This window comes from Carcharodon carcharias, chromosome 20 (assembly GCF_017639515.1).
Source record: "Carcharodon carcharias isolate sCarCar2 chromosome 20, sCarCar2.pri, whole genome shotgun sequence".
Classification (NCBI taxonomy): domain Eukaryota; kingdom Metazoa; phylum Chordata; class Chondrichthyes; order Lamniformes; family Lamnidae; genus Carcharodon; species Carcharodon carcharias.
The window spans coordinates 30,793,748-30,812,499 of NC_054486.1; the positions used below are offsets into that span (position 1 = coordinate 30,793,748).

The following is an 18,752-nucleotide window of genomic DNA, read 5'->3' on the forward strand; positions in this document are numbered from 1 at the left end:
TGTCCCCTCGTGACTGGCCCTTCAACTAAGGGGAACCTATCCACCTTCAGAGATCTATGGACACACACACCAAGGTCCTTTTGTTCCTCAGAACTTCCTAGTGTCATGCTGTTCATTGAATTCTTCCTTGAGAAATTATTCCTTCCAAAGTGTATCACCTCACACTTTTCAGGGTTAAATTCCATCTGCCACTTATCTGCCCATTTGACCATCCCGTCTATATCTTCCTGTAGCCCAAGACACGCAACCTCACTGTTAACCACCCGGCCAATCTTTGTGTCATCCGCAAACTTACTAATCTTCCCCCCCACAAAGTAATCTATATCATTTATATAAATGACGAATAACAGATCCCTGTGGTACGCCACTGGACACGGGCTTCCAGTCAGTAAACCAGCTTTTTGTCATCACCCTCTGTCTCCTACAACTAAGCCAATTTTGAATCCACATTATCAAATTACCCTGTATCCCAAATGCATTTGCCTTCTTTATAAGTCTCCCTTGTCAAAGGCTTTGCTGAAATCCATATAAACTACATCAACTGCACTATCCCATCTACACACCTGGTCACCTCCTCAAAAAATTCAATCAAATTTCTTAGGCATGACCTCTCTCTGACAAAGCCATGCTGACTATCCCTCATCAAACCTTGCCTCTCCAAGTGCATATAGATTTGCTTCCTCAGAATTTTCTCCAATGGTTTCCTTACCAATGATGTGAGACTCACTGGTCTGTAGTTCCCTGGCTTATCTCTACAACCCTTCTTAAATAGCGGAACCACATTAGCTGTTCTCCAGTCCTCTGGCACCTCTCCCGTGGCCAGAGAAAAATTAGAAATTTGGGTTAGAGCCCCTGCGATCTCCTCCCTTGCCTCCCTCAGCAGCCTGGGACACAAATCATCCGGATCTGGAGATTTGTCCACTTTGAAACCTGCCATCACCTCCAATACCTCTTCACTCTCTATATTAATTTGCTCAAGAACCTTGCAATCTCTCTCCCCAAGTTCAATACCTTCATCCTCATTCTCTTGGGTTAAAATGGGCGTGAAGTATTCCTTCAATAATCTAGCAATGTCCTCCGGTTCCACCCATACATTGGCCCCTTGGTCCCTAATGGGCCCTATCTTTCCCTGGTTATCCTTTCCCCATTGATATACTTATAGAATATATTGGGATTTTCCCTACTTCTACCAGCCAGAGCTTTCTCATGTTCCCTCTTTACTTTCCTAATTGCTTCATTAAGCTCCACCCTGCACTTCCTGTACTCTACTAATACCTCTGCTGATTTGCTTCCCTTGTACCTGCTAAAAGCCTCTCTTTTCCTTCTCATCATATCCTGAATATCTCTGGTCATCCATTGTTCTCTGGGCTTGTTACTCCTTCCTATCACCCTAGAGGGAACATATTGAGCCTGTACCCTCCCCATTTCCTTTTTGAGCACCCCTCACTGTTCCTCTGTAGATTTCCCCACAAGTAACTGTTCCCAGTCTACCTTGGCCAGATCCTGCCTTATTTTACTAAAATCCACTCTCCCCCAATTCAAAACATTTTTTTGCAACTTGTCTATTTCTTTTTCCATGACAAACTTAAACTGTACCATGTTGTGGTCACTATCACTAAAATGCTCGCCCACCACCACCTTAGCCACCTGTCCAGCTTCATTCCCCAGAATTAGGTCCAGCAATACACCGTTCCCATGTTAGACCCTCTACATAAAAGGTTCTCCTGTACACATTTCAAGAAATCCACTCCATCCAAGCCCTTAACATTATGTCTATCCCAATTAATGTTGGGTAAGTTGAAATCACCTAATGTAATTACCCTATTGTTATTGCTTTTACATACCTCCACAAATTGTGCACATATTTGCTCCTCAATTTGCTGCTGACTGTGTGGGTGTCTATAATAAACACCTAACAATGTGGTTGCCCCTTTTTTGTTCCTAAGCTCTACACACAAAGCTTCATTCGATGCCCCCTCCAAGATATCATCTCTCCTTACTGCAGTAAATGACTCATTAACCAATAATGCAATGCCTCCTCCTCTTTAACCCCCTCCCCTGTCTGGCCTGATGATTCTACATCCCGGAATGTTGAGCTGCCAATCCTGCCCCTCCCTCAACCATGTCTCTGTGAAGGCTACTATATCACAATTCCATGTATCAATCCTCACCCTTAGCTCATCCATTTTACCTGTAATACTCCTGTCATTAAAGTAGAGGCCGACCAGCCTTGCCTTACTCCCTTGAAACTTAATGCAGCTGTACTGCCTCTGACTTGTTTGTTTTACTGTATTATGATGTATCCCTATTCTGCTAACATTCTGTGTCCCCTCCCCCTGCCGAATTAGTTTAAACACCTCCCAACAACACTAGCAAACCCGCCAGCAAGGATGTTAGTTCCACTCTGGTTCAGATGTGGACCGTCCCGCTTGTACAGGTCCCACCTTCCCTAGAAACGGTCCCAGTGACCCAGGAATCTAAAACCCTCCCTCCTGCACCAATTATTAAGTCACAGATTCATCTGTGCTATTCTCCTATTTCTGTGCTTGCTAGCACATGGCACTGGGAGTAATCCAGAGATTAGAACCTGAAAGGACCTGCTTTTTGGTCTGCTGCCTAACTCCCTGAATTCTTGATGCAAGACCTCATCCCTCTTTCTACCTATGTCGTTGGTATCAACATGTTCCATTATCTCTGCCTTATCACCCTCCCCATTCAGGATGCCCTGCAGCAATAATTTGATTATTTCTTTAAGTGGGCCCAATTAAACCCTATGACAAGATGAACAAAGCCAATAATAACAACAGAATAAACACATAAAACACTATAAATGCTTCTCAGGTCTGGCAGCATCTGTGGAAAAAGAAATACGTTTAGTGTTTCAAGTCACTAACCCTTTGGTATAAGCGCCTCCATTCGTGGTCCATGGGTTTTTTTGAGCATTTCAGCATCTCCTGTTTTATTTTCTCATTTCCAGTATGGCAGTACGTTGCTCTTGTAATGATAAATGAGAGCCAGGATGCATCATTTATGGGACAGATGGAAGCTGAAGAAGCTGGGTGGGTTGCACATGAAAATGGTTGAGATCAATGTCCTTGAGGGCTGAACCAATGTGGTGTGGAAGGGTTTATTTCATAGTCGAGGCAAAACAGGCTGTAGCAGCACAAGGGAAAGAAAAGTAAAAGAAACCTAGGAGGGACAAACAGCAAGAGAATCGAAATTCAGACAGACCAGTAAATAGATCAAGGAGCAAAAAGCACAAAACCATGCAATCCCAACAAAAACGGGAAGATCTGTGATGGGGTAAAAGGTAGGTAAGCCTAATTGGCAAAGGGTTGGTGGTGCAAGCAAAATGAAATGATAATGGTTTTGTATGATGTTGTATGTGCCTGTATGCCATTGTAATGTAAAGGTGCTCAGCAGAGCAAGGGTTAACGTGGGACTGGAGAAAAGCACCGCCCACAGTATGATGTATAGAGTCAAATGGAAACTGTCTAGAAGCAGCCTACCTGTATGGCAATAGCACTGTACATGACATTAACTGGGATCTGCACATAGTTAAAGATTAACAATAAATGGTTCATGTTTAAACATACAAGTCTGAAGGTCTCATCATTCAGACATCAAATGAACCCATAGCACAACATGGTGGTCAGTGATGGTATGAAAAGTGGCATTTTAAACAATAAACCCAGAACAGGATCCCAAGGTATGAGAAACTAAAAGCAGCTGAAGCCTGACCAGATAGACATGCACCTAAGGAAAAAGCTTGAAAAACCGGTTGAAGAAGCTTTGCTATAGATTTGGGGCAGGATTTTGCCCTTGGTGGAGGTGCTCGGTGGGGGTGGGTGGGGGTGGTCATGCAGCCAACCACAGCGCGTGATCAGCACCGCACCGCAATTTTACGCAGGTGGGCCAATTAAGGCCCATCCAGCGTGGAAAGTGAGTGGCAGTGCTGAGTGCTGCCTGTGCAGGCGGGAGGAGGAGGGCGGGTTGTCCTAGCCCGAACTTCACGCATGCATGCACAGAGCTGCCACAGGGAGATGTTTCAAGTTGCTAACCCTTTGGTAGAAGGGCCTCCATACGTGGTCCATGGATTTTTTTGAGCGTTTCAGCATTTCCTGTTTTTATTTTCACATTTCCAGTATGGCAGTACGTTGCTCTTGTAATGATAAATGAGAGCCAGGATGAAGCGGTCTTTGAAAAAATTTAATGAACAAAACAAAAATGTCATAAACATGTCCCTTCATGTGTCTGTGTCACCTGAGCAGGGACATGTTTTTAATTGAAGTGTAAAATTTTAATTTTATTTTTATTTGCTTTAGGAAGCCTCATTCTGCCCGTGGAGGAGGTTCCCTAAAAAATGCAAAGGCTGCTTGGCTTTTACTGTACAGGAGAAGAACAATAATATTACACAAGGAATCAGATGAAGTACAAGTTTATAAGTTTTTATTCATCCTTGGTTCATTTGTAGGAAGTACTGCACCGCCAATGTATAGATCAATAGTTGACAACATTTAGTGAGATATTAAAAGACTTTGCTATTTTAAACTCCAAATTATAGATAGCACTGATGCTAGAAGAAAGTCTAGCGCACCCCCAGTAAACTGCTGAGGGCAACAAGACTCCCCAGAGAGTGGGCAACTGACAATAAAGCACTGGGGGCAACAGAAATTCCAGAAAGAGGGCAACAAAAAACTCCAGACCAGGGGCATTAAAAGATGTCAGAGAGAAGGCCACAGAACATTCCAGAGTGAGGGCAACAAAGGACGCTGGAGGGAGTGAGGCAGATAGCAGTGTGAGTGAGCAGATGGCTATCAATGAAGGAAAGCTATCTGAGGTGACTCAAAGAAGCAAAATGCACAAAATGTAAATGAAGCTGTTCCAGAGGATACTGTTCACTTCAAACCTGAACTGGAAGATTTGAAGCACAAGATTCAAGCTGAGTATAAACCTTTGAATTGCATGATAAACTGAAGTCTTCAATCAACCAAGCTGTTTAAGATTTGAACAAACAAATTTCTGAGGTGACACAAGGTACCAGGAGAAAATAATGACGTTGAAGCATCAGGATTATCACATCAGTCCTCATTGTTAAACTTGGAAAGGAGATAAAGGTGGGCAGTGCAGGTCTGGGGAACTATGGAGTTAGGGGCTATACAGGGAAGATCTCCAGAGAACATGAGGTCAGTGACAGTTTTGGAAACAATGACTTGGTGTTCAGTGGTGGAGTAATTGCCCAGACAGAGTAGGAATGGGTATCAGAGAATTTGCATTCAGCCTCCACTATATGTTATTTGGGCAAACATCAACATCGTTGCCCTTGACAGCAGATTAGTTAATAAGGTTAGAGTTGCACCTGAGAGATTGGAGTGCTGCAAGCAATTAAAATAAACATCAAAGGTGAAAATACATCACTGAAGGAAAGCTAATTTTAGTTATTTGAGAAGCAATATAACATAGGCAGACTGCAAGGAAAGATGGGCCCAAAAATGGTAAATAAGCAATTGCAAGCTTTCAAATAATGGGAGGCTCAAAGGAAAATACTACAATAATCATAGGTGGGGCTGAAGCAATAAAATGGCAGGGAATGCATCGGAGTAGAAACCCAATATCTTCCCACTGCTGGATAAATTTCCAGGAGCTGGGCAATCAGCAGGATCACGATAACAGAAAACTGAAGCTACTAAGTGGCCAGTTCTCAGCAATTTTGAGGTCCATTTTAAATTTAGCTGGAGCCTACAGATGCCACAGAGGATCAACGGCTTGACTGCTGAAAAGAGATGAGACTTCAGCCTCAGGTGAGTTGTAGCTGGAGGTGCCAGTTATTGAGTTCTGCTACGCTTTGATACAGACATGGTGAGAGTCATTGGAGCAAGGGATTGAAGGTTAGAGGGATTGAACATTCTGAGGCATTATTGGACGACATTTATTGGTAGTATCCCTCCAAAGGTCCATTTCATACAGTGCAGGTGGAATTAGAGATTTCAGAGGCTTGGAGCCCTGAATGCTCCAAATCTCAATGGGTTTTATGAAGTCAGGTTTTGACTCCTTGAATGAAGAGAAAACATTTCACATTACTGCTCCAACATTGTTGTTTTGATTATGACACCTGCTTACCATCTGCTTGAAACTAAGCATCACTGGGCTTTTCCTCAATCCATGCATAGGAATGATCATAGCTGCCACTGCCTCTGTTACCTGTTTTTCTGTATTTGTGCCATGCTGACCTGCTAATGCTACTTTTCCAACCATGTATCAATGGCCATCGTTGTGAGGATATCTGTGTTGACTGGGGGAGCACTAGACTGATGCGATACTGTCTCCTCAAATGTTGGAGCATCCTCTGAGATCTGATGTGTTCCCGGGGCAGTTATCAGTTCCTTGTCTGCTTTTGGACCTGCGGGAGAGACAAAAGTAATGATAGCACATTGCACGTTCAAATAACTCTGCTGCCTGTTCTTGATATACAGCAACCTGTGTTCCCCACGGTCCACAGGGGAGCCATACATACTCGTCAGAAAGTTAGATGCCCCATCCATCTTTTTACTCACTTTCCATGGTCTCCAGACCCACCTCATCCTCAGCGACAGACTACCTGGTTCCATTGCTTCCTCCTCCATTGGAATCAAAAAAACTGCGAGTAACGCACCAACTCCAGTTCTTCTTCGTTCCCATGCATTGTGAGCGCATCTCTCTTGCACACACAGCTGCCCTCGTCGGTATATCTCAGTTTTCAATTTCAATCGCTGAGCCACTTGGAATGCTGTTGTGATTGCTCATGCAGTTTTGACAATGTACTGAACATTTCTGACTGACCATGGGCAGCCAGTGTGAGCGTACTCTGGGTATCAGTATGAATATCAGTGCCTGGTCATACCCCATGGTTTGAGTTTACAACCTCTCTTTACATTTCACTGGTGCAATATATGACCTGCAAGAATGCACGCTTGCTGTTATGAATGTGACTCACTTTGCCAGACCTCGCCAGCTCAGTTAAACAGCTGACTTTCTCGGCGATCTCCAGCCATGATTTCTGTATAAAGCTTGCTGGCCTCCTCCTCCCATCCTCTGGGAAAAAATAGCTCTTTCCACTGCCTCAAGCTTGCAGCAGATCCTCCAGGGAGGAGTAACGAAATTCTTGGAGACCCCTTGTTCAGCTTGATTCCTAAGAGTTTTATGTGTACTGCCTGTACGAGGAGTGCTGACTGCCTTTTAAAGATGGCGCCTTCCTCCTGAGCACTCCCCGCTCGCCCACCTGGCGGCTGTTAATTGACTGAAGCCGGGAAAACCCCCGACGAGATCCCGCCACCCGCCCATGAAGCCACATGACCCAATTTTGACCATGGCGTTGGAATTTTCTCTAATTTCGGAAAATCCAGCCTTTATGTCAAATGACAAAATGCTTGGTCAAAGGCGTAGGTTTTAGCGGGACCTTAAAGGAGGAAAGCGAGGTAACGTGACAGAGATGTCTAGGGAGTGTATTCCAGAGTTTAGGGCTGAAGTTGCAGCCAACAATATTCATCATCATCTTTGCCCGAAGGCAGGTCCCTGATTCATCTTTCCACATCTCTCTATCCTGCACCAGTCTTTTCATTTGCCAGTAACTTCCTTCAATTTTCCAGACATCCGACATTGATATTCACTTCCTTCCTCGTCCACTTTTGCCTTGAAATCTTCCCTCCGTAACGTATCTTACAAGTCCGTTTCCATTTAAAATATGCCATACCCAGCCTCTCGCCTTTTCCTAATTAAGTTCAAAAAATTCCTTTGTTCTTTCACTGTGTACAACATTTCATCATTTGTTACCGTTTTCTGTCCAGCAGATCCTTTCCATTCTCCTCCAAGACCACACTTCAAAGCTATTTAGCAATTCGTTCTCCACCTTCTGTAAGGAGCAAGCCTCACGTCCACTCTAAACACCATTCCAAATCAAGCTCACAGTATCTTTACAGTGCAGTCCATCGAGTCTACACTGGCTCTCTGAAAGAGCATTCCACCTAGTCCCACCCCTCTGCCTTATCCCCATAAACTTGCACATCCTCTCTTTTCAAGTAGCAATCTAACTCTCTTTCGAATACCTCAACCAAACCTGCCTCTGCCACCCTTTCAGGAAGTTTGTTCCAGACTCCAACCACCCTGTGGGTGAAAACATTTTTCCTCGCATCACATTTACTTCTTTTGTCAGTTATTTTGAATCTGTGCTCTCTAGCTCTTGATGTTCTCTTGAGTGGGAACAGATTCTCCCTATTACCTTGTCCATACCCTTCAGGCTCTTGAATACCTTTATCAAGTCCCCTCTCAGTCTTCTTTTCTCCAAGGAAAGCAGTCTGAACCTCTTCAATCTATCCTCATAGCTACAGTTCTTCAGCCCAAGAATCATTCTTGTGCATCTCCGCTGTACTCTCTCCAATGCCTTCACATCTTTCATCAGGCATGGTGCCCAGAACTGGATGCAGTACTCCAGATGAGGCCTAATATGTGTCTTATACAAGTTCAATATGACCTCCTTACTCTTGTACTCAAAGCCCCTATTAATAAAGCATAAGATACGATATGCTTTATTAACTGTTCTCTCTGCATGCCTTGCAGAGTCAATGACTTATGTACATATACAGTGAGGTCCCTCTGTTCCTGCATTCCCTCTAGAGGCTCTCCCTTTATTTTATACTGCCTCACCATATCTTCCCTGCCAAGACGAATCACCTCACACTGCTCTGCATGGAACTTCATCTGCTACTGTCTGCCCAATCCACTAACATGCCTATGTCCTTTTGAATCACAGAATCACACAGTGCAGAAGAGGCCCTTCAGTCCATCGAGTCTGCACCAACATGTAAGTAACACCTGACCTACCTACCTAATTCCATTTACCAGCAATTGGCCCATAGCCTTGAGTGTTATGACGTGCCAAGTGCTCATCCAGGTACTTTTTAAAGGATGAGAGGCAACCTGCCTCCACCACCCTCCCAGGCAGCGCATTCCAGACCTTCACCACTGTCTGGGTAAAAAAGTTCTTCCTCACATACCCCGTAAACCTCCTGTCCCTCATCTTGAACTTGTGTCCCCTCATGACTGACCCTTCTACTAAGGAGAACAGCTGCTCCGTATCCACCCTGTCCATGCCTCTCATAATCTTGCAAACCTCGATCAAGTCGCTCCTCAGTCTTCTCTGCTCCAGTGAAAACAACCCAAGTCTATCCAACCTCTCCTCATAACTTAAATGTTCAAGACTATCCTCATCACAGTTGACAATATTTCCAATCTTTGTATCATCTGCAAATTTTGAAATCATGCCCTGCACACCACGGTCTAGGTCATTAATATATATTAGGAAGAGCAAGGTTCCCACCACTGATCCCGGAGGAACTCCCCAAAAACCTTCCTCCAATCTGAAAAATAGCCATTTATCACTACTTTTTGCTTCCTGTCACTCAGCCAATTTCTTATCCAAGTGCCTACTTTCCTCTTTATTCCATGACCTAGAATTTTGCTCACAGGTCTGTTGTGTGGCACTGTATCAAATGCCTTTTGAAAATCCATATACACCACATCAACAGTGTTTCCTTTATCAACCCCTCTGTTAACTCCTCAAAAAACTCCAGCAAGTTAGTTAAGCATGATTTTCCTTTAATGAACCCATGCTGGTTTTTCTTAATTATCCTTTCCTTGTCTAAATGATTATTGATTTTATCCTGTGCTGTAGTTTCCAGAAGTTTCCCTACCATTGAGGTCAAACTCACTGTGCTGTAGTTGCCAGCTTTATCTTTGCACTGCTATTTGAACAAGGGTATAACTTTCGCAATTCTCCAATACTCTGGCATCTCTGTGCCTAAGGAAGACTTGAAGATTATCACTAGTGCCCCTGCAATCCCCTATCTCCACTCTCCACTCTCACTTCTTTACAAATCGTTTTTTTTTAGTTGTTTATTCAACTTTCTGGTTAGCAACGGTCTTTTGTTGCCACATATGGTCTTTTCCATCATTATTCTAGTTCCTATTTCTTTGTTGCATCTTCTATCTGCAGATATTATGCTTCCTAAATAATTGAATCCTTGCACCTGTTCTAGTTTTCTGTTCTATGAATATTGAATATATTTTGGTGATTTTGGGAGATGCGCCACTTTGGTTTTGCCAATGTCCATTTTCATTCCAAAGTTCATGCCTGCTGTTACTAATCAGCAATTGCGGAGATATTAAGATGCTCAGGAAATCAGAATTGGATGAATGCAGATATCTCAGAGGGTTGTGGAGCTGGAGGAGATGACAAAGATAGGGAGGGTCGAGGTCATAGACAGACCTGTAAACAAGGATGGGAAATTCAAAATTAAAATGTCACTTGACCAGGAGTCAATGCAGATCATCGAGCACAGGGCAGTAGGCAGATGGCACCTGGTGTAAGTTTACACATGGGCAGCAGATTTTTGGATGACCTCGAGGTTAAAGTGGGTGGATTATTGGAGATCAGCCAGCAGTGCATTACAATAGTCAAGTCTAGAGATAACAAAGGCATGAATGAGCGTCTCAGTGCCAGATGAACTGAGGCAGGGGCAAAGTCGGGTGGTGTTTGGGAGGCAGAAATAGGCGAAATTAGTGATGATATGAATATGTGGTCCCAAGCACATCTTGGTGTCAAATATTACAAACAGAATGGTTTAATCTCAAACTGTTGACAGGAGGGATGGAGTCAGTAGTTGGGGAAGTGAGTTTGGAGAGGGGGCCAAAAACAATGGCTTCAATCTCCTCTATATTTAATTGGAGGAAATTTCTGCTCATCCAGTGCTGGATGTTGGACAAGCTTTCTGATAAATTAGCAAACAAGAAGTCGAGAGAGGTGGTAGTGAGGTAGAGCTGGGTGTCAGCGTGCATGTGAAATCTAATGCTGTGTTTTTGAATTTTGTTTTTTTCTGACTGGAGAGAAATATGCAGTGGGACCCCCAGTATTAGATCGATTGTTTTTCTTATTAGCTTTAAATAGCCTTGACTTGGGTATAAGTAGCACAAATTTGATTTTTTCGGCTGATGCAAAACTTGGCAGTGCAGTAAATAGCGGATTGGAATAGTTGCAGGGTGCATGGACATACCACTGATTTGGGCAGATAAATGACAGGGGGGACTTAATATGGATAAAGGTGAAGTGCTGCCCTTTGTGGGGAACAACATTGAAAGTTTGTATAATCGAAATTATGCCATTTTGATGGAGCCCTACAGCAGGCTAATTCTGAGTGCGTATTCACAAAGCTTTGAAGATGGTAGGGAAATTTGAGAGGATGGTTAAGGAAGCGGATACTTAGTTTTGTAAACAGGGACTTAAATACAAAAACAATGAGGAGATTCGATAGCGCCAATCGACAGAAACTGTTTCGCTGGCAAGTGTGTCATTAACAGCAGTTGTCAAATTTAAAATGACTGGCAAAATAATTAGGTGCAGAAAGGAATACATTTCGTCACTCGAAAATTTGTTAAAATCTGGAGTGCACTGTCTTTAAGGGTGGTGGAAGCACATTCCCTGTGAAATTTGAACAGTCAGTTGGACATTTAATTGAACAGGATTCATTTGCAGAACTACAAAAACTGAGTTCCGAGATGACATCGGACAGCTCAAGCAAAGAACCAACTCAGACACTATTGTCTTCATCACTGCCCTCCTTCCGTGTTATAAGATTCTATAATTCAATGATTTTCCTCGCTCCAGAGAACAAGAATGATAATCATTCCTTTTTCTTTTTCGTTTGCAACAGACATTGATATTTACTTCGAGATAGAAATCGTTTTGGATTCGGGCTTTGTATCTCCCCGTACTTTCTGATGCGTCAGTTGGCCCCAAGGTAATCGCGCATAAGCCGACGACTCAAATTGAAAGATTCAGGAGTTCTCAGATACACGTCTGAACAAACTGCAGTGTTGCAAATTTTATTATTCAAGACTTAGAGTATGTTTTGTGACGTTAAAAGTAACACGCACTCGAGAGGCCACAATTTACTCTGTTACATACAGTACCTTTATTTTATTCAATCTGCGCATTAATTTGTCAGTGAAACCTTCAGAAACAGCATAAGTGTTTTCAGAATCACAATGACTCAAGATTAACTTGTCTCAACATAAAGACCCACAAGTTTATTTCAACATTAAGACCACTTTGAATCAGATAGGTGAGCTGCATGTACTGGACGTTTTGCAGCGGTATGGATGACAGTAGTGTTAGGTTTTTTCAACCTCATTCATCAGTATGTACTCGTCAAAATTAGTTTTTGCAGTCTATACCTAAATTGTTGAAGCATTAACTGTACAATTTGGATGCCATTTGTAATTACAATTATTTCATTAATGAAGTTCCCTAATTATTGATGTATGATGTCACTGGCTTCTCTTGCTATCTGTTCTCCGTTCGTTGACCTCTCTGCAGCTAACACGTCCATGCGCTGTTGAGCCTTGCTTCTACTGCGACTAAAACCGAGATCTGGACAGCGATTATGTAATTACTATAGCACACAAGTGCCATCTGTCAGCAATTTTCGTAAACTTAAAGAGATGTTTGCTAAAAACAAAGTGCACAAATACGGTTCAATTAATTTTTCACCAAGTTGATGTGTCCAACGAAAGCAGTGCAAATATATCTATTAAATTTAATTGCCAGTCTTGCCTGTAAAGGTTTTCAATGGGTAATTAATTAAATGTTAGTAAAGCTGTCCCAAAGTTTTAAGTGCCGACATTACTTTATCATGAGAGGAAAGGAAGAAAACTTACATTTATCTGTTTTTGCTATGACACTGATCACTGTTTGAAGTACATTTCACTTGTGCTGTTAGCAATATTATGTAAATCCGATGTTCATATACTGTAGTCTAGCAAAATCGAAGGGATCTCGTGTATTGGATGCCTAACCTGACAGTTGGTGGCAGGTGAAGCAATATTAGCTTGTTATTAAACGTTATTTTCAACTTTACTGTTTAGAACTTGGTTGATATGCCGCTATCATTCATATGAGCTTCTCAAAGTCATGGCCCAAGTAATGACGTAGTGTAAATAAAAATAATAATAATCATTATTATCATTAGTAGTTGTGTATTGCTAATATTGTTGTAAATTACTCCTTTAACAGGTCAATGAGCTAGTTCGTGGCCGACGGCGGTCGTTCCTCGTGTGGAATAGGGAGGGCTAGTTTATTTCCCTGGCTTGTGCGCTGCCAGCTTGGTAATAATAAGAGCCACCAATTCTGGCAATTTTGTGCAAAGAATATCGCGTCTTCTAACCAGTCAACACCTCGTCTCACTGTAGTTCAACTCGTCAGAAAAAAGTTATTCAAGTTTTCCAATCCTACCCACCAGCCAATTACTACATTGAGAAGAGTGCACAGAATTTAGCTTAGCTCTGGGATCCCCTTAATCAGCTCACTAGCAGTTTCTCGATAGTCAGGTATGGCAAACGGTACTACACAGAGAAATCAAAAGAGTGCCGGAGCCTGGAAGATTACGAACCATACAGAAGAATGGGGCAGTAGGCGGCTAAAGTATAACCTTAAAGAATCTTGATTCCGACTTTTGAAGAAGAAAAAGAGAGAATGAGTCCCTCTTATGAACATCAGTGTCAGCATCTTTGATCAGCGGGTTTTAGTATTTATGCTGGTAACCAATCCTCAGGACCTCTACCAAGTCTGGTCATTTTGTACACAGTAATATCCTTGTCCGCTAATCTGTCAACAACCAGGCAGTCAAAATACTCAGGTAGAAGCACTTCATGGAAAGAGAGGGAGCCATTTCCTTTTCGGAATGCGGAAGATAGATAAATAGCGGTATCCGGATTAGCGAGATAATGCAATGTTCTAATAAGCGAAGAATAATAAACTGAGCTGTAAACAAGATCCGAACCCAGGATGAAATCATAATCGTTAGGAAAGTTAGTGTGATCTTCACCCCAAGTCAGGGGACGGACATTTAAACGGTGTCTGCAGGCAGAAGGGATGTTGGCGGAGATGTTGTATTCTATTTGCTGCAGTATGTTCGGTTGATCTGTCAAGGTAACATTTCCACCTAACAAGAAGAAGAGAAACATTATCCTTCCACATTAATGGTTTGACCTTGACAACACGGTTTCATCCTCTTCGGCAAACACAGAGGCAAAAGGGAAAGGTCCCCCCAAGAAGAGTAATCCCTTGAGTACACAACATGATAGCTTCTAGGATGCAATCACAGATATCACTAGGATCATTACGATACCACAAGGCACTGACTCAAATGTTAGGGGGCAAATATACTGAAAATTATCTAAATAGGGAACGGTCCAGGGGAATATAAAATTAGATTGACTGAAAAAAGGAAGTATGTTTTGTTTTAAAGCGCGCGGAGAAGGCAATCGATCTCAGTTGCTCCACTAAACTTTTCCAAAACTATTGACTACTAGAAAGTCGCGTATTTCCACTTGAGTAGATGGCATCGCCTATGAGCCAAATGATCGGGCGGGAACAGGAATGAGACTCGAATTTGAAGTGCCCCGCGGACAGAAACCGGAACCTCTCCCCACCTCACCGCAGGAAAACGCGCTCTGTTTGACTGAGCTCCTTTCACTATTTTTCATTAATGAATTATCTATCTTCTCCTTTTGTCACTTATTAGCTAAAAACCTTAAAGTACTAAACGCCTCCCCTCCTAGCAGACGTCACCATATGCCAATTACCAGAACGATTTCGCCCTTTCTCGTCACGCTGCAAGGGCTAGCAACCCGTTCATCACAAGCTCAATTAGGCATTTATTTAATTTGGAAGCGATTTGGTTAGCGAATTATAATTTATAAGAGTGGAAAAATTTTCAAAGTTGATCTTTAATGAGGTAAACTATCAATTACAATCACTAAAGGCCATTCGAACTCGCCTTACCCACAAACAGTGGTTCTGTTATAATGCATAAAATCATATAGCATGGGAGTCCAGTCGACTCATCCATTCTTTGAAAGGATGATCCAGTTAAATCTGTTCCTCTGCTGCTGCTTCACAGCCCTGCACGTTACGCAATTTCAAGCATATGCAACTTTCGAAAGTTACCAGTAAATTTCTTTCCAATAGCTTTTCAGGCAGTGTGATGCAAATGGTAACAATATGCTGAGTTAAAAAGCTCCTAATATCAGCCATGGATTTTTTTTTTTGCCAATTATCTCAAACCTGTGTCCTTTAGTTCACAACCATTCTGCTGGCGGAAAGAATTTTTCCCAGCCTGCTCGATCAATAACATTCATAGTTTTAAACGCCTTATTAAATCTCTTAATTTTCTCTTCTCTAAGGAGTCTTTCCCTAACTTCTCCCCATCTGAAGCTCACCATGTCTGGAAAATCACCGGTGCAGCTATCCAAGGCCTTCACATCTTTTCTGAAGTGTGGTAGCCAGAAATGGAAACTATGCCCTCACTGAGCCCGTGTACTTTCCGCCTCTATTCATAAAACCAATTATCCCGCGTGTTTTTTCTCCCCCGCGGCTTTCTTAACCTGTTTGGTCATCTTCAAAGATTTACGTTATGTGAACCATAAATCTCTCTGTTGCTACACCACTTTAAAATTCGGCGATTTTACATTACTTACGAGTTTAGTCGACTAGAATTTTTGTTTTCACAGTATGACCCCCAAAAAAGAAATATTGAGCCTTTAGATTTGGGGATTGAAATAAACTGGACATATTGAAAAATCGCTTTCAAGAACGCAGATAAACTGGATCAGGAAGGTATGTGTTTCTGCCTCATCTGACGGGGCCGGACATATTCTATAAAAGTTTTCGTAATCCAGCATTCTGTATTTATGTCTGTAATCATGCAGTTGCGATTATTAAAGCACTTTATTACCATTGCCATTAGGCCTACAAGTCTTTCTGTGCTTTACCATCTTTCTTAACTCGAATTTCCCAAAACAACGCGTTGAATTCCCCGAAACCAGGGGGCAATTAAATCATCTCCTTGATATTCTGAACATATTTTCTATTCTATTTCGATGTCATTTATCGGATGCCACTTACATGCATTACAATTACAGAGGATGCAAGTGTCAACTGCCAAACACAATACTAGTACTGGTTATTGGCAGTGACTGTGAGGACTCAAATACGCTAACATGGACACATTGCTCGGGCCAACGTCAATATATAGGAGAAAATTGGTGGATTGTTTTCATTTCCTGTGATGATAATGGCATTTTGAAACTTATTGTGGATCACTTACCTCTTGAAATTATTACTTAACAAATTGAAGGTTACAGTAATGACTTGCAAGGGACTCCACTTAAACCCATGTTCATAGGTGGGGGCTGGGGGTAGGGGAGGTGGTTGTTGATGCAAGTTATTCATATCGCTTATCACTCAGAGACTGGCGATACTACTTTACGAGCCTTAATATTATCGCCCGTATTCCTTCCTGACATCAACAAAATGACAAAGTTCATTGCAATTCCACCTGTCACTCACCTAGTAGTGCTGCTAAAATCCCCACAATTCCGGTGCCCGATCCCAGCTCAATCAATTTCTTCCCAGTAAAATTAATGTTCTCCTTTTCAAAGTAGCGGCAAAGAGCAATCCCCTGGAAATAGTGAACACGCGCGCACGTTAGGATAATATATTCCTAGCATTTGTGTTACAATGTCTGCTGCCAAATCTGTGTGGGCTACGGGTGTAAACACTTGCCTGCACATATACAGGAACGCCGGTGGAAACTGTTTTCACTCGTTAACTGTCATGTATGATCGTGGCAACTCTACCCACCGACTCCCTCGGCCAACTTTCAACATAGTAACATAGCTGTTTCGATGGCTCCGTGCAGCATGTTGTTCTGGTACTCAATTTCAAAGTCCGGGAATTTGCTACGTTTCATCAGTGTGCACTACTTTAGCCTTTTAACTATTGCCCCGAGGATCCTGACCTGAAGTGAGGACATTATGAAGATAGAGCCGGACAGAGCAAACATGTAGCTGCTCAGCGTCGGGCCTCATGCTTGTTGAATAACTATTTAGGGCAAGGTCGCATAGGTCAGAATCTTCCGGTGAAAACAAAATAACATCCCAACTAGTACGAGTGAGATCAAGCTATTTAATCAGCTTTAAGAATTTCAAATCTTTATAATGAACAAGGCTTAGGACTAAAAACAAAAAAACTGCGGATGCTGGAAATCCAAAACAAAAACAGAATTACCTGGAAAAACTCAGCAGGTCTGGCAGCATCGGCGGAGAAGAAGAGTTGACGTTTCGAGTCCTCATGACCCAGTTCTGTCGAAGGGTCATGAGGACTCGAAACGTCAACTCTTTTCTTCTCCGCCGATGCTGCCAGACCTGCTGAGTTTTTCAAGGCTTAGGACTAGGTAGTCGGGAAAAATACTTTCTTCAGTTTCAAATATGCGTGAGGAATTCAGATTCCCGACAGTCATAGGGCGGATTTTGGAGGTGCGGCCCCCGTGTCACTCCTTTCCAGGAAGCCCCGCAGCACCCTTTGCCACTCAGGCACTGAACAGGCCAGAGACGGGCCTTACCCCGAAATCAAGGACCACGGGGGCGGAATTTCCCCGCTGCCGGCCAAGCAGAGGCCCGCGGCTCTTCTGTATTTAGCAGGGTCAAGGGGAAGCGGTGGCTGCTGCAGAAGTGACACCCATCCGAGGCTTCGGATGGTGGAGGGACCGATGCACAGGTTAGTGATGGCGGGAAAGGGGTCGCAGGGCAAGGGTTTCGGCAGCAAGGGCGGGGTTGGCTCTAAATGTCCCCGCTCCCCCTTTCCCGATGCCAGCTCCATTGATCGGAACTAAGTGCCTTTGAACGAAGGACCCCCAGGGGCCCTAGAAGCAAACACCCCAAGGTTTGGTTGCTGTGCTCTCCATATGACGAGTAATCGCCGCCCCCCACCCACCGCCCCAGCCAACGCTCGGTTAAAAAGAGCGGCAGCGGGATGAGGCCCTTAAGTGGGCGTTTATTCCCACTCTAGAGACTCAATTGGCAGGGGGTCGGGGTGGAAGGCGCGCATTGGCCTGAAGTGGCGGCTGCCCACCCGGACCCTCCCGCCCAATTAAATGCCACCCCCACTAAACTCGCCGCGGGGGAAGGCACAAGATTCCGCGCTATACACTGATCTATTTTTAAATCCCAAATTTCTGGGAAAGAGCGAAATAGAGGACAGTTTCAAACCCACCGCAACAAAGAATAGATGAAGATTTTTGAAAAGGACTGGCTAATGTATAAAATGTGACAGACCGGCTTTTCCTTTTATTTGACTAAATCCAGCGCACTTACTGCATCCCAGACATAAGCAGATACGCCCAGGTTAGCGCTCGTATTTCGAGCGATCTTTAAGTTGTATCCGCAAAACTCATAGTTGTCCTGGTTGATGTAGTAGCTCGAAGACTGATTCCTGTCTTTTGTGGCTTCGTCGCTGAAATTCTCCTGGTACGTAGCGGTGGTCATAATGCTTAATCTACCTCAGGAAGCCCACAATGGATGTTCTGTGACCCGCAGGGGGATTCACTTCAGGCGTCCGATTGAAATAGGATCCTGCATTTATATAAAGTTCCACCCACCATCTCCCGCAAACCCTCATCCCACTCCCAACGCGTCTTTGGGACGTCCATGATCTCGTCATAGCCAATCATGCGTTATTACGGTTGCCTTTCCATGAAACATTTTGTCAATTTTGTGCATCGCAATATCCTGCAGTCTTGAGTTAAGCAATCGGATAAGTAATATTGGCGAGGGCATCGGCAGAACAGTGCTGCTACTTTTTGCCTAATAAGTAATACCATTGG

At 43.2% G+C, this 18,752-nt stretch overlaps 1 protein-coding gene across 1 annotated transcript; it reads right to left on the bottom strand.

Annotated features, from left to right (window-relative positions):
* Window positions 1–13,617: 13,617 nt before the first annotated feature.
* LOC121292305 (EEF1A lysine methyltransferase 3-like) lies at window positions 13,618–18,414 on the bottom strand. The gene is made up of 3 exons (XM_041214155.1): window positions 18,244–18,414; window positions 16,439–16,550; window positions 13,618–14,030 (listed from the first exon to the last, which is right to left on the bottom strand). Exons 1-3 carry the CDS (start codon window positions 18,412–18,414, stop codon window positions 13,618–13,620), a joined length of 696 nt encoding a protein of 231 aa, XP_041070089.1.
* Between the last annotated feature and the right edge of the window lie 338 nt (window positions 18,415–18,752).

Excerpts from the sequence above, each read along its gene's own strand:
- LOC121292305 (XM_041214155.1), bottom strand. The coding sequence starts at position 18,414 with ATGACCACCGCTACGTACCAGGAGAATTTCAGCGACGAAGCCACAAAA. Across the intron at positions 16,551-18,243 it reads CTGCTTATGTCTGGGATGCA|GGGATTGCTCTTTGCCGCTA; the intron begins GTAAGTGCGCTG and ends CACTATTTCCAG. Across the intron at positions 14,031-16,438 it reads GATTTTAGCAGCACTACTAG|GTGGAAATGTTACCTTGACA; the intron begins GTGAGTGACAGG and ends TCTTCTTGTTAG.